This window comes from Haplochromis burtoni, unplaced genomic scaffold (assembly GCF_018398535.1).
Source record: "Haplochromis burtoni strain Fernald_Lab_line unplaced genomic scaffold, NCSU_Asbu1 Contig_363, whole genome shotgun sequence".
NCBI lineage: Eukaryota > Metazoa > Chordata > Actinopteri > Cichliformes > Cichlidae > Haplochromis > Haplochromis burtoni.
The window spans coordinates 558,606-574,293 of NW_024582724.1; the positions used below are offsets into that span (position 1 = coordinate 558,606).

Consider the following 15,688-nt stretch of genomic DNA (forward strand, 5'->3'; position numbering starts at 1 on the left):
GTCGACTATTAAATCAGTCGTCGACGATTTTGATAGTCGACGTAATCGTGACTAGTCGACAAATCGTGGCAGCCCTAGCTGAGTGTTGTTGATACTTTGCTTTGGTGGAGTGTTTGAGTTTCATTATATTGGAGAAACTGTTTCCTGTCAATGAGCTGTTGAAATGATTGTGATCAAACGTGCGACAGAGGCGTGCGACGTGTTTTCCGTTTGCAGTGAAGTCGGGGTAAGTCCATATGGGTGTTTGAGTTTTAGGTGCACACACAGTGTTTTCTTCCTCGTGTAGCACCTCTGTGAATTTGTTGAGATTGAGGTGTTTGTTACAACTGCTGCTTCTGGTTTGTCGTAGTGTTTTGATCCATCGGATAAACGACGGCCCAAAGCCATGTTTCTCCAGTGTTTTCAGGACAAATGTCCAGGTTAGGTGGTCAGAGGCTCTTTCTGCATCCAGTGAGAGGTTAGTTGTTATGGTTACTGTGGTGAGACAGATGTATGAGGCTGAAAAGTCTACGTGTATTATTTGAAGGATGTTTGGCTTTAATGAATCCTGCTGAAGGACAGATAACCGATTGGATGCAGGCTGTTGGAGCACTGCTGATGTCTTTGTCTGTAACTGCAGCAGCGAGCTGGCTCTGTTTGATCTGAGCTGTATTCATGTGACGTGTTTGTAACATTCGGAGAGAGATCCATCTAACCAGAACAGATTTTCACATATCCCAGTCACCGATGAGGGCTTTATTTGGTTTGTTCACGAAACAAAACTGAACATTGAAATATTTCATTTGTCCAGAGCGATGTTTCCTCACTGATGGATCTGATTTCTGTTATTCTTGTGCTTTTTATTTAAGGAAGATTACTGTTGTTGAGACTTTGTTCAACAAGTATCACAGTAAGTGAGGAATGACTCTGCATCTCTCTTTCTTCACAGTACTCCTTCATGATACCCATCCAGCTGACAGACCCTGGTTTGAGGTGAGCCTAAGTGGGACGAATTTATGGTCAGAGCGGTTACTGGGGGGTCAGAGGTCACTGAATCATATCTATTCTAATGCATTTGCTGTCTAACAGCAGATGTGTGACACAAAGTCTGAGTCTTTCTCTGTAGACTTAAATCTGTATTCGTCAGTCCGGTGTTTGAAGGTTACATTCTGCACAGGTGATGTAGAAAGCTGGTGAACGTTGTTCAAAGGTTGGTTTGCACTGTGAAATGATCCAGCTCTGCTGTGTCACGCTCTCATTTAGCAGCTGGTGCACAGTTTGTTTCTGTTCTGTGTCTAAAACATTTCGTTCTCCTGTCTCTGCTGTCTTCCCTCTGCAGTAACTACTGTAAGAAAGAGTCGCTGCCTGTCCATATCCTGTATGTGAACCTACAGTAAGTATGACATCCTCCTGCTTTTGTTTCAGCAGGCGCTTAGTCGTCTTCAGTTTGTGCAGAAAATACAATAAAGAAGTTTTAAAGTTAGATGTGAACAAGCTTATATTAACAGTGGTTTAGTAGGTCTTTGCTCTTGGCTGTTTTAATTGGAAATCTGAACATTTTAAGCATGAAGAGATTCACAGAAGCTGTTCGATCCGATCACAGCTGAGGTATGAACATGTCCCGACTGTAGCCAGCAGTGGTTACCTGCATATACACGGCTGTATGTGGCAACAGCAGCCAGATCAGATGGTCCTGAAGGAGCAGTGAGTCTGCTTTGGTCTTCATGAGTGTTTGCTGGTACTTGTACGCGACAACGAAATATGTAGGCCGTCCTTCTTCTTCTCCGCTCCCAGCAGGGAGTCGATGAGGGAGAAGTGTCTTCAAACTCGGGCTGACGCACAGCTGTGAAGGTCTGCAGTTTCCAGCTTGCTGATTTTCACGGTGATCTCTGTGCAGGATATCGCTGACAGTCTTCTGCCTGGCCCGCTATGAGCAGCTGTCCCTGGAGACGTACGAGTACATCGACTGTGGAGCAAACAACACCGTACCACACAGCGTACAAGCCGCATCGACCTGATGGAGGCACAGATAACAAATGCTGTGCGCGTGTCTGTGAACTAGAGTAATGTGCTGTGTAATATTTCGAGCAGGATGCTGTCGCGGCTGGATGTCGAATGACTGGAAAATCAGTGTGAAGGTTAACAGCTGCTTTGGTTTTGAATTAAACTGACTGTGCCTGGAGAGGAAGGCGAAACGGTGCAGTGGGCCAAACCGTTCACATGGTCTCACTGTGCAAGTCACGTGGTAACCATGTGACCCTGATCACTGTAGCCAGTCCATTAAAATGACCCAGCACCTCCAGTGTGGTCCAGCATGTGCTGCCCCCTCTGTCAGCTGCAATCCTATAAATCCTTAGACGGCCTGATGATCTTCAAATGAAGCTCAGTATTTGTCTTTTTGAGAGCGTATTCACCAAACCTACTGCCAAAGACACGAGCAAGTATTCTCCACTTGATCGTCTCTGTTTGAAAGTTTGTTCAGTAATTGTACCTTCATCATTTTGGTCTTCCTCTCCTTAGCCAAGTTCTATTTACACACCAACACATCTGCTCTTCAGGGTTTTTCTGTATATTTCCTGCCTTCTCTTTATTTCTTGTGTTTGTTATACTGAAGTGGACGTGTGAGGCTTTGGAGCTATTTTTAAAGAGATCTTTAAGAAACTTTATGCAGCAAAATACCTTTGCAGGTCACAGCCTGGTAAAATGAACTGGCTTAACATTTAACACATGTAAGTGCAGTTCTACAGTGAGGCCATGTTCTGGTTTTTGGTGCATTGATGAAATGACGCGGTTTCCTGTAAAGCTTCCTGACAGACACTTCCTCTCCACAAGTCCAATAAAGCTATGTGAGCCTGTTTGAGTCCTGTGTTTGGTGAATGAATGCAGGGGGGGAAACAAAGCCAACTGCAACAATGCATGAAACACAGCATCGTGGCTTTAAAACCGTCAAATCAGCTCCTGCTAGCTGAAGTTTGTTAGTCAGCCCAGTGCTTCCAGTCCTGTGTTAAACAGACAGCTGCACTGCTGTGAGAGAGGGTCAGAGGCTGCAGACGTTCTGGACTAAAGTGTCCGTACGGATACTCGTGTTAACCAAAGTGAGAAAGTACAGGCTCTGAAAAGTACTCAAAGTAACTCCTTGAATGTTTAATGAACCTTGTGCTATATTAATGTAATATTAGTAGATGGAATAAAAACTTTATTTCAGTTCAAGTGTTAATTCTACTTGTCCTCAGCTTGAATCAGTCAGACGGAGCACGAGCAGAATCTAAAGAAGGAATCATTCAGATCTGTTTTCTACTGCGTGCACTGTAGAGGGTGGCTTTGCCTCTAAACAGGGAAATGAGCACAGTCAGGGTTTAGCAAGTGGGGGAACATTAAAGTCAGATGTTGTGACTGATTGTGAATCACAACTCGGTCGTCTCTATCGAGAGCTTCAGTGATCAGCTGATCGAGGCTCTTTGTGGACGTAAAGAATTGAATTCAACAAGATGCCAGCTGATGTTTTATGAATTGTCTGGGCTGATTTCTGTCCTCTACACTGACAGTATACTATTTATACTGTCTTATATTAGACACTATACAGCTGGTATGAAGGTGAACGAATCTCAGCATCATCAGCTAAAAGTCCAGAGCATTCTCATTCCCAACATGTAACATACTGACGGTTTGTCACAGTGTCGGTATGTTACGTGTGGTGATGATCATATTAATCTCTGCTACACTTGATGTAACGCAACTCTGACCATGAGCACAGCAGCTGCTGAGCAACAGTCCAGCACACTGTTTAACTCCACCACAGTGCAGCAAACTAACCGGTTTATCATGCAGCCTCCAAACAACACTGAGACAAACTGCAAACAAACAGTTGTTGTGTTTGCTGATGGTTGTTGAACTGATAGAAGTCACTTAAAAAATACTGATCCATTTATGTTCACTCCTGGCCAGGCAGATGCTGAAGTACTGCAACTGCAGTTTACGCGCACCTGCAGCCATTCTGGTGCTGTGCAGAAAAATAAAAACAGTGTCCCACTTTAATCCCAGACTATTTCACACGGTTTTGCCTCTTTCATCTCATTTTGCGACATCCTCTGGTGATTAATACACGAACAGGACTGCCTTTCACGTGTTGCTGTTGAGGCTCAAATCAGGTTGACGTTTGAAGGTGTGATGAAATAACTCTCCTTAAAATCAAAAGTATGTCTGCTTTGTAAATGTAAGGAGTGGAAAGTACAGATATTTCTCCGATAACGTAGGGAGTAAAAGTAAAACGTCAGGAAAAAAATACTTGAGTAAAGTACAGATACCTGAAATTTCTACTTAAGCACAATAACAAAGTATTTGTTACGCCCCCTGCTGGATAGAAGGCAGAACTGGAAAATATGGGAAGGACTGGAGACACTAGAGAGAGTCGGCACAGAAAAGGCTGAACAAAGTTAAGGTGGGAGGACCAGTTTACACAAGAAGGCAGCTTCTTAACAACCTGCATTGTTAGTTTCTCATGATTTTACGTGCATCTGTGTTTCATGCCTTAAATTTCTCTCTCCTCCCTTTGCAAAGCACACAGTTGCCCTGTGCCAGTGCTGTTTGAATAAATCACTGTGATGATAGCAATAATGACCCTGATCTCTCCTTTTTGTGTTCAGTGTGTTACACATGCATTGTCAGACACCCACACCTGTTTGTGTGTTTGAGCATGTGTATGTGAGAGAGACCAAGCACTGCAGCTTCATCAGAGTTTTGCTGCCTTCGCTGCAGTGTGCATATGTGTCAAACTGTCTGAGGGTCCTTCTGTAACTCCAGTAACAGACACATGGACGGAGTCGTTTTCATTTATTATCTGACAGATGCAGAAACAGCTGCTTCCACACATGCTGCAATAGTCATGAGAGTGGAGGCTTTCCCTTTCCTCACCACTGCTGGGTGTACTGCAGAGACTGGAAGATAAATGGATAATAGATCAATATTTGTAATAGATGGGCCGTTACTAAGACGAGTGATCCTGATAAACATAATGAAAATGAGTCATTGCCAGTCTACAATGACAGGCCAAGCCTTATCACAGGAATTCAATGATACCTACTGAGAACCTGTTGGGAATCTTGGGGTTGTGATGGTCATCCATCTTCAGGTCACCTTCACAGTGATGCTGACTTCCGGCTACAAGCAGCACATGGAAATGTTACCTCTTGTTTACCTCTCATCCCATTAGGCTGCCCCTCCCTACTGGTTCTAGCAGAGGTCTTCTTCAGATTACTTTGCAGCGTAATCCTCTTCGAGGAAACTGTTGTTATGCACTGGTGCCATATGAAAACATAAACTGAACTGAAACACAGCGCCGGGCTCTGAATTTGATGTGATGTCCTGGGGGGTTGAACGGGGCTTGTTGAGAGCTCTAACACAAGGAAACAAGGTCAGACCACAAGGAGCAGGAGACCTGATTACCACCTTAAGACTGATCCCACTCATCACTAATGTGAGTGATTTGCACGAGAGCCAAATCAAACAAACTGAATGGACAGAGCTGTTACGCTGGTATTTAAGGTGTGTTCACTAAATCATAACATTGATTTGTTCTGTGTGTAACCTGTAGCTGTGGCATCGGTGAGGGAGATGCTGTAGGGACAGTGAACCTTCTGCAAAAATGATGTGTGCTTCTAGCTGACCACACGGCTAACTTGCTGCTGCTGCCCTTAGAATGATCTCAGCCAAACGAATGGCTGACAAGGGAGAGAACGAGGCAGTGAATGATGAATCCTTTGTTGTCCACTGCCAAGAAAGCATTACATCAATGGGTTCTGATATGTGAGAGCGTAGAGCAGCCTGTGTGGCCTGTCATGAATCATTCAGATGCCAGATAATTCAATTCAGTTTTATTTACACAGCACCAAATCACAACAACAGTCGCCTCAAGGTGCTTTATGTTGTACAGTAGACCCTACAATAATACATACAGAGAAGAACCCAGCAATCAAATGACCCCCTATGAGCAGCACTTTGGCGACAGTGGGAAGGAAAAACTCCCTCTTAACTGCTTCCACAGAAGAGGGGCCTGAAAACTGAAGGCTCTGCCTCCCATTCTACTTTTAAATACTCTAGGAACAACAAGTAGGCCTGCAGAGCGAGAGCGAAGTGCTCTAATAGGGTGATATGGTACTACAAGGTCATTAAGATAAGATGGGGCCTGATTATTTAAGACCTTGTATGTGAGGAGCAGGATTTTGAATTCTGGATTTAACAGGAAGCCAAAACAGGAGAAATCTGCTCTCTCTTTCTAGTCCCTGTCAGGACTCTTGCTGCAGCATTTTGGATCAGCTGAAGGCTTTTCAGGGAGTTTTTTGGACATCCTGATAATAATGAATTACAGTCGTCCAGCCTGGAAGTAATAAATGCATGAACTAGTTTTTCAGCGTCACTCTGAGACAGGATATTTCTAACTTTAGAGATGTTGCACAAATGGAAGAAAGCAGTCTTACATATTTGTTTAATATGTGCGTTGAAGGACATGTCCTGGTCAAAAATGACTCCAAGGTTCCTCACAGCGTTACTGGAGGCCAAGGTAATGCCATCCAGAGTAAGAATCTGCTTAGATACCATATTTCTAAGCTTTTCAGGGAGCACCGTATGATTACAAATAGCGCCACCTTTTGTCAGAATTCTGATTACATGTGAGGCTATGAATAGCGGGACTGCAAGCATGAATGTAGAGTCTAATATGCGCAGGAAGCATTTATTAACAAATTGGTTCACAACCTGTGGAACTCCTATTCTCAGTGTGACCCTTTAACACAACTGGAGCTTAATGCACCAGCGCAGTACCTGTAATACCTACAGCATGTTCTAATCGCTCTAATAGGATATTATGGTCGACAGTATCGAATCGCTGCACTAGAGGTCTAGCAGGACAAGCACAGAGATGAGTCCACTGTCAGAGGCCATAAGAAGATCATTTGTAACCTTCACTAAAGCTGTTTCTGTGCTGTGCATGAGCTCTGAAACCTGACTGAAACTCTTCAAATAAACCTCTGCAGATGATCTGTTAGCTGTTTGACAACTACTCTTTCAAGGATTTTGATATAAAGGAAGGTTGGAGATTGGCCTATAATTAGCTAAGACTGCTGGGTCTAGAGATGCTTTTTGAGTAAAGGTTTAACTACAGCCAGCTTGAAGGCCTGTGGTACATAGCCGATCATTAGAGATAGGTTGATCATATTTAAGATCGAAGAATTAATTAATGGCAGGACTTCTTTGAGCAGTTTTGTAGGAATGGGGTCTAAAAGACACGTTGATGGTTTGGAGGAAGTAATTATTGAAGTTAACTCAGAAAGATCAATTGGAGAAAAAGAGTCTAACTTAACATCAATGGTACTAAGAGTAGCTGTAGATAATATTACATCTGTGGGATGATTATTGGTAATTTTTTCTCTAATGATAAAAATTTTATTTGTGAAGAAGTTCATGAAGTCATTACTAGTTAACGTTAAAGGGATGGTTGGCTCAAAAGAGCTCTGACTTTTTGTCAGCCTGGCTACAGTGCTGAAGAGAAACCTGGGGTTGTTCTTATTTTCTTCAATCAGTGATGAATAGTAAGATGTTCTGGCTTTGCGGAGGGCTTTCTTATAAAGCAGCAAACTATTTCTCCAGGCTAAATGATGATCCTCTAGATTTGTGACACGCCATTTCCTCTCCAGATTACGAGTCATCTGCTTTAGGGTACGTGTTTGAGAATTATACCACGGAGTCAGGTACTTCTGATTTGAGACCTTAGTTTTCACAGGAGCTACAGTATCCAGAGTCGTACGTAGTGAGGAGGTGAAATTATTAACAAGATAATCGACCTCTGTTGGGGTAGCGTTCAGATAGCTGCTCTGCTCTGTGTTGGTACAGGGCATTGGAGATGATAACAGTGGGTGGATTATATCTGTAACAGTTACAGCACTTTCAGAAAGACATCTACTGTGATAAAGTCTACTCTCCACTGCTGTGTAATCAATTATTGTAAAAGTAAATGTTATCAGGAAATGATCAGACAGCAGAGGGTTTTCAGGAAACACTGTTAAATGTTCAGTTTCTATGCCATATGTTAAAAACAAGATCTAGAGTGTGATTAAAGTGGTGGGTGGGTTCTTTTACAGTTTGAAAGAAGCCAGTTGAGTCGAATAACTGTCGTGGTTCTGGGTCATTTGACCCAACTTTTGAGTTTATGGTGTTTTTTTCTGTGTTATAATGTTTTAGTTTTCTATTAGTTAGTATTGAGTTAAACTTGGTTATGGCTGCTATGTTTAGTTATATTTCTGTCTCCGTGTTGTCTCGTCTCACCTTCCTGTTTACATGTTTTTCTCCCTGTGTTTTGTTCCATGAGCAATAAATCAGATAAGAAGTCTGAGAAATCAGACAAAAACTCAGAGTAAGGATCAGGCTTAGAGATGATAACAAATAAAACTGTTTTTTCAGTTTTCCAGCTTGGCTGGACAAGACTAAGCATCAGGCTTTCAAATGAACTAAAACTCAATCTGGGTGTTTGGGTGATCAATAAGTGGAAGTAGATAATATAGAGGATCGCTGCCCCACCCCACCAACCCCCCGAGCTGTACTTTGAGGATTGTGATAGTTAAAAGCCTGGTCCTACCTCGTTGTTCTTCTGTTGCATTTGATTTGGTTGCATTGGTGTCAGCACAGCTTCTCATGTGCACCAACTGTGAAGAGAAAGATGGACACAATAGCCAACTCTGAACTCATCTGCAGTTTAAAGAATATGTCACGGTTTGAGGAAAGTCTGCCTTCAGTGCTCAGATCATCAGAACAATGTGTTACAGGGAGGGTAATGGATGAGCCAGAGAGTTGGAGAAATGATCTGAAGTTCTTTAACTTCCAACTAAAAGTGTGACAGCTCCTGACCTGAAGCCGTGACAAACTTGGATTGGCATGGATCAGTCAGCAGGACGAAGTATTACAAGCACTGAAACTTATTGAAAGACCTGTTATGGTGAAAGGCATGCAGTTAGTGGGTTTAGGTTCATTGGTGATTGGAAATTGTGGGTGTGAATGGTCGCCTGTGCCTCTCGCTCTGTGGTAGCTGGGAAAGCCTGCAGCCCTCCTGTGACCCTGATGACAAGTGGAAGAGGATGGACGGTTTGTGATAGGATCTAATTACAGTTTCCTGAGTATATACAATCTGGAGATGTTGCCAATGTAATGAAAAATGTTCAGATTCCGGTTACACTTGATGTCATTTCATATTTAAAAACACTGAAAGTTTCATAAGTGAACATTTATGTATGGTTCCTTATTAGAAAGCTGCTTGCTCACCGGCTGCTTGTCTCGGGCCATCCTGCGGTCCAGAGCAGTCTGCCGTCGCCTGGCCTCCCAGTGCATAGCTGACATCTCGAGTGAGTCTGGGCTACGGAGACGTAGACACTGTAAACCTTTGTGGTGTGCCTGCACTGAAGGTCACTTTGGGAAGTACATAAAAAGAGAACTGGGGTAAATGTAGAGATGAAGGTGTGAAGTTTGGAGGACATGGGAAGTTCAGTTGCCATGGAAACCCGTTCCCTTATCATCTTCATTTGTGCATGACGTTACATGACATCAAAGCCAGGATGCAGATTGCTTTGGAAATAGAGAGATGGTCAGTGTCAGGAGCAGAACATCTGAAGCTTCTACACCTCATGGATGGAGAGAGGAAGAAGACCTGACCAATGTATGCTGCTCATCTGAACCCATCTGTCCACTCACACCTCACCACCCTCTCATGACTTCCTCATGCAGCACCACAGTTCCTCTCTTGGCAGCATCTCATCTGCTTCCTCTGATCCACAGTGAAGCTCCATCTGTCCTCCTCCATCAGCACAATCCAGCATCGTCACGTCTGCAGTGCTTGTCTTCAACAAGTCTCTCTGGTACTTTCATGGTTTCTCTTCAGCTTCAGCCCTTAGTTACTACAGCTCTCACCTTTGTTACGGATAACGAGCATCAGTACACTTTTCCACTCCTCAGACATCCTTTCACACACCAAGCACAGAAGTCCACTTCTTGACACCTCCACAGGTATGTCTCCTCTCTTTATCATCCTCACATTCTCTCACTTTCACGATTCAAACTGACTCGAGCAGCATGTGCTGGTGCTGGGGAGGATTGGATTACAAACACTGTGCTTTATCTCACAGCAGCTACATGATACAGCACCCAACCACGGCCACCAGCTACTCTGATTACTGTGCTGGGTCCTGTCTCACCTGCTCTCAGTGTGAGCCCTGTACGCTTAAAATGAACACAACATTTAAATGATACCACACATCTCGAATACTGATTCACACTGTCAGAGTTTGAAGCTATGGAAAATATCATGTTACACACATATGATATAGAGATTCAGACTTTGTGTAATGACAAAGGCACACCCAGATTTTGGATCATGTTTCCACACTCTTAATGAATGAAGACATGATTAATTTGAACTCTTTTCTTCTGGATTCCTGGAGATTTCGTGTGTGAATGAATATCAGCACAGACAGTCGCAGCGGTCTTAATGAGCAAATGAGAGTTTTACTCACCTGACTTGTACTCAGGAGACAAAGCAGCTGTACAGGCTGGGCTGAGCACTGCTGAAGTGTCAGTGTCACTCTGACCTCGATAAGGAGAGCCTCCAGGCAACATAACGCTGGGCTGCTTTGTTACAGAGGAACAGATTGGCGGGGGATTGTGGGTAAATCTGCTGCCTCCACCCTCCATGGTTCACTAACAAAGGTCCCACCCTGACATGGCTGTGTGCTGTTAAGCTTCTGTGTTCATTTTAAATACACCAACTTTCACTGAAGGTCTTAAAAGATGCTAGTTAGGAGACCTGGATAAGAAGAAGTGCTTGTTAGGTGAGGCTGGGGGTCACAGACCTTTGAACTCTGCTGCATATGTCACAAAACATTAAATGTAGCAGACAGGAAGTGAAGAAAGTCAGTCAGGAGGTTTGTTACAGAAGAGTTTGCCATTAAAGGTAAATGTGGACAGGCTCAGGTGTTGTTTAGGGGAAAACATTTCATTCATGTATTCTCTCAATCTAAGACCGAATGCTTGCAGAGATCTCGCCGTTTGAAATACAGACAACATGTAAAAACTAAACTGCAAGCTGAACTCTGATTCTGCTGTGACCATGGATGTGAGCCACATGAAGTGATCTGAATGCATCGAAAAGTGCTGATGATTAAAATGTGGCATTAAAAGAAAAGAGCAGTGAGTGCTTAAACTAACAAGCATGCTTTGAGGACACTGAAGCACCGGCAGGAAACACTGAAGCACAGAAAGGACCGGTCTGAGTGAAGCACATCGCCACCACGCTTGTGTGGGAACACTGAGTGTGTGATTGGAAACGAACATTGGACGAGCATTTCCAATCAGAGAGAGCGCCAGCGGACAGCGTGGTGGCATGGATCCAGAATGAACTCTGAAAGAGGTTTCTGCACCAATTCTTCATATTTTTACTTTCACGTGTTAATCCAGCCATCACACCAGAGAAAGTGAACTTTCTGTTCCAGTTCTTTCTATACAAGTTGGATGTTTTATATTAAACGGTTAGCTAAAAAAAAAAGAGAGAAAAGTAACATCTGGTGATGCTGAACTGGCCACAGAGACCATGGCTCAGCAAATGAACTCAAGGCTGTCACATCAGGTTTTGCAGTACTAAGATGTTATTGTGGTGGAAATACCATAATAAGTAACTAAACATGAAAGTGGAACTTGGCAACCAACAGAACCCTACCCCTGGTTATTTTATACCCTGAAAACAAGTGGATTTCCATTGTTAGAAGACCAGCTGAGCCATGTGGTTGGCAGGAAGCTCTCCTGGCTGTAGTGAACAGAAACGTCGTCTCCCAGCTGCTCTGAAGGACAGAGTCAGAGGAGAGTGATCAACATCAAAGCCTGTGAGCAAAGCAAACTGAGCTTTTGGAGACATTTACAGAGAATACAGCCTGGAGAGGAGGGAGTCTAAGACCCTGCAGTGACCTGAGCCCGACCCTGAGATAAACATTTTTTTTTATTGTTGTTTCTTAAAGTATTATCTGTTCATTAAAGTCTATAAAAGCTTTCAGAGCAGTTTTAGTTTGCTGTTGTTGGCTCTTGGTTGATGCAAAGTGACCAAACACAGGTCAACTCATCCACCTTAATTTAAACAGAGGCTGTTGAGGAATAAACATATATTCTCAGTGCTTATTTTCTGATTATATTGTTTTATGTATTTTAATAATAAAGGCTTGTAAAGCAAGGCCACTTTTGACTCATAAACTAAGTGCTCAGCCAGACTGAAAAACAGGAAGTCAGTGTAGAGCTATACAAGCATATAAATAAAAACAGGAAACCAGACAAAAAGAGGAACTAGTAACATATAAGGAGTGTTTGTATCCAAACTATGTCTGACGTGTAAAGGACCAAAATAACACCAATATGAGACACATGTTTAGCTTCTAATGTCAGAGATTCTGCAGCTGGCTTTGGGCTGTGCAGAGCTCTCTCTCTCTTCCAGAAGATGATTGAATAAAGAATTATAAATGTTTTGACCACTCTGAGTTGGGTTTTCTCTGTTCTATCATGGGGATCAAAGAATCGGGTTTAATAAGACCAACACGGATTCTGCACAAAGACGTAAACACAAAGCGCGGACCCGCCGACGGATCAGAACCAGTGAGATGTCAACTTTCTCACCCGGCGGCACGGAAACGGTTGGGGCTGAAAGCCGACAGCTCGCTGACTCTACTTTGTGTTCACGCCCTTTTTGCGCTGATTCTGAAGCTGCAGGTTTTATCTCTCTCCAAACAATATTGACCGAACCAGCAGCAAAAGAAGATCCAAACTACGCTTCACATAAACATCGTCATGAATTCCCTTTGACCTTTGCTGTTTTGCTTCCACCACGATCCCAGCCAACATGTATATATGGGCCCCACCTGGTTTTTGCTCGGGCTGGATGGGTACCATGTGGGCATGGGCTCAAACTGGGCTTTTTGTATGGGGCCTACTTGGGTTTTTCACATTAAACCCATATGGGCAATCCCAAGTGGGCACTTTTAGTAGGTCCTAGCTGGGTCAAACATGGGAAACACTTAACTTGGTCCAAAATGGGAAACACATGTAGGGCCCACTTGGGTTTTCCACCTGGGATAGACATGGGCAAACACAGTCGTTTACGGATAGGCTGTTGTTGTGTGCCCCAGGTGGGGCAAAGTGAGGTAATCAATGTATTTTTTTTTAGCACTGATGACAGAGGTGGGGCCCACCTGGTCAAACTATATGTGTCACACGTGGGCAAATGCAAGTCAGACCCTGAAAACATGTCTATGTGGGCCCCATATGGGTTATGTTAAGTTAATATGGGCATATATTTTACATGGGCTCAAGATTGTTTAGTATATATGGGACCCACTTGGGTTTCTCACATTAAATCCATATGGGTGGGCATCCAATGTAGGTCCTAGTTGGGTCAGTGATGGTAAATGTGTGCATTGGTTCAAAATGGTAGCACATGCTTATGTGAGGATTCTTCTTCTGTGAAGAGCCTGAGAAAGTGTTATTTAAATAAAGGAGGATTTATTCCAAACAAGCCAAACACAGATTGCACACAACCCAGGGAGTTCTGAAAGTCAAATTGTAAAAGAAACTCAAAAGAAAGTATCAACATAACTCTCTTTTATAACCTGCAGACGGCACCCATGGGGTACCAATCTCTAACAAATCACCCTAACTTTAACATATTTGGCACAACCTCAGTCTATCACTTTTGCTATCCTTACGTACAGTCAGATGTTCTTTACCCTTCATTTTTGACCCTCTCAGTATTTAGCCTTGACTAGCAAATGTGCTCAAAGTCCACATTGAGACCTCAGGATGTTATGTGTTATCAGACACTACAACCCAGCTGTCAAGTGAGACCATAGGAACTTTGGTGTTTTTGAACATTCAATGTTACTCAAAACACTCTGCACACTATTCCAAATAACTGGTTTGAAACTGGTTACTTTTTAATTTTAGATTTCATTTAAAGTACTTAATTTGAACTTTCAGTACTCTGCATGGTAGGCTGCATGGTGAGGCTCAGATAAGATAAATAAGGACTTCATGATTCTTCTTAGGTAAATTCACTTGTCACAGCAGCAATAATAAAACGGACACAAGAGTAGAAAAAAGAAAAGCAAAAAATACAAATAAAAAACCTAAGATAAAAGTGAATTACACAGACAAAATCCAGATTTGGCATTTGCAAATAAAGGATTACTGGTTGTTCAAACAATTAAGACTATTTACTTGAGCAAACATGCAGTTGAGGATTTTAGTAGATCAGACACACTCTACTGTATTAGAGAAAAGACAGTAAGCTACATGGAAGTTGGAAGTTTTGGTTAATCAGACCCAGTAAAGCTCCTGAAGTATATTACCGATCTGTTAAAATGTTACTCTTCAAACTTGTGCCCTCAAATTATATAACCAGAAATCATTTATATTTTCTTTCAACTAGTGGAGAGGAGAGGGAATGGGGTCTTTCAAGCAGTCACACTTCAACTGTGTAACTCCCTTGTCCTTATGGTGTATTGACACTATTGAAACTTTTCAAAAGCAGTCTAATGTTAGAAGAGCTTTTAGGTAAACTGTTTCTGTTGTTGTTATTCTTCTTATCATTATTATATATTTTATTAATTATATTTTTATTATGATGTTGATTTGGTGGGTGACAATTATTTGACAAATATTATATATTCATATATATGCTTAAAAACTCTTTAAAATATTTTTTTTTCTTTTAAACTTGTGTATTGTTTGACTTTTAAAATGTTTGTATCAGGTGTAAAATGACTTTTTAAATAAAGTTGTTTTTAATGTGAGCAGCTACTATTGGCTCGTTTAAAAAGAGGGAGGAGCAGATTGCGCCGCCTTGCGTCTCCCCGGTGTTTGAGAACCTGGAGGACAAAAGGATACCAAAGAATCGAAAACTATGACAAAGGTAAATACTGAAAGTTTGATAAGTTTTCATCAATGAGTATTTTAGTAAATTTCTATAGTTGTCCTAAACGGTATAAAACAATCAATATGCAGGTGGATTCACAATTAACCTAGTTACGCAGCCGAGAGCGAGCGCAGGAGAGAGCACCGCGGTAAAGTGAGCCGTCATTTGTGAGCCGCGGTCAAACCAGCCGCCTCCTATCCGCCGCATAAATTTCCTTGCGCTTTTACACCAGTCTTTACGGTAGCGCCTTTTCGCTTTATGTGCCGATTGAAAGCCTAGACTCGCGCACACGTGCGCGCGCGCGAACAGTCACACGCGCGCACACACAAATTACAATGGAACAGCCCAATACAGCCATCGTGACAGTCTGGTTGCATATTCAAAAATTCATTAAAAATCATTCTTAAAAGTTGATGCCAAGCTTTCAACACAATCCTCTTCTCGGACACCTACTTTACCTCTGGGCCAGGTTTTACCCAGATTTACTGTAATATTACTCAGAAATCACAGTAAACTCATATTCAGTGCAATAGAGTCAATACACTACAATTATGTTTATTTCAAAAATTCATTAAAAGTCATCCTGAGTAGTTGATGTCCAACTTTCAACACATCCCTCCTCTGGGACACCTACTGTACCTGTGTGCCAAGTTTCATCCAGATTTACTGTAATATTCTTCAGAAATTGCAGGGAACTTATGTTCAGTTCAAGAAAGGCTGAAAGAC

At 42.4% G+C, this 15,688-nt stretch overlaps 1 protein-coding gene and 1 long non-coding RNA gene across 3 annotated transcripts in view; one reads left to right on the forward strand and one right to left on the reverse strand.

Annotated features, from left to right (window-relative positions):
• LOC102304930 (transmembrane protein 106B) overlaps nucleotides 1-2,988 on the forward strand; it is a 7,386-nt gene extending 4,398 nt beyond the window's left edge. For both annotated transcript variants that reach the window (XM_005943107.3, XM_005943108.3), the window contains exons 6-8: nucleotides 929-972; nucleotides 1,319-1,372; nucleotides 1,877-2,988. In XM_005943107.3, the coding sequence (XP_005943169.1) occupies nucleotides 929-972; nucleotides 1,319-1,372; nucleotides 1,877-1,997 (219 nt within the window). In that variant the 3' untranslated portion in view covers nucleotides 1,998-2,988. The remainder of the gene's footprint in view (nucleotides 1-928; nucleotides 973-1,318; nucleotides 1,373-1,876) is intronic.
• A 2,083-nt stretch (nucleotides 2,989-5,071) lies between these two features.
• Nucleotides 5,072-10,445, reverse strand: LOC106633674. The gene is made up of 3 exons (XR_006055470.1): nucleotides 9,286-10,445; nucleotides 8,606-8,672; nucleotides 5,072-5,136 (listed from the first exon to the last, which is right to left on the reverse strand). It is a non-coding gene; the product is annotated as an uncharacterized LOC106633674 (long non-coding RNA).
• Nucleotides 10,446-15,688: the final 5,243 nt, after the last annotated feature.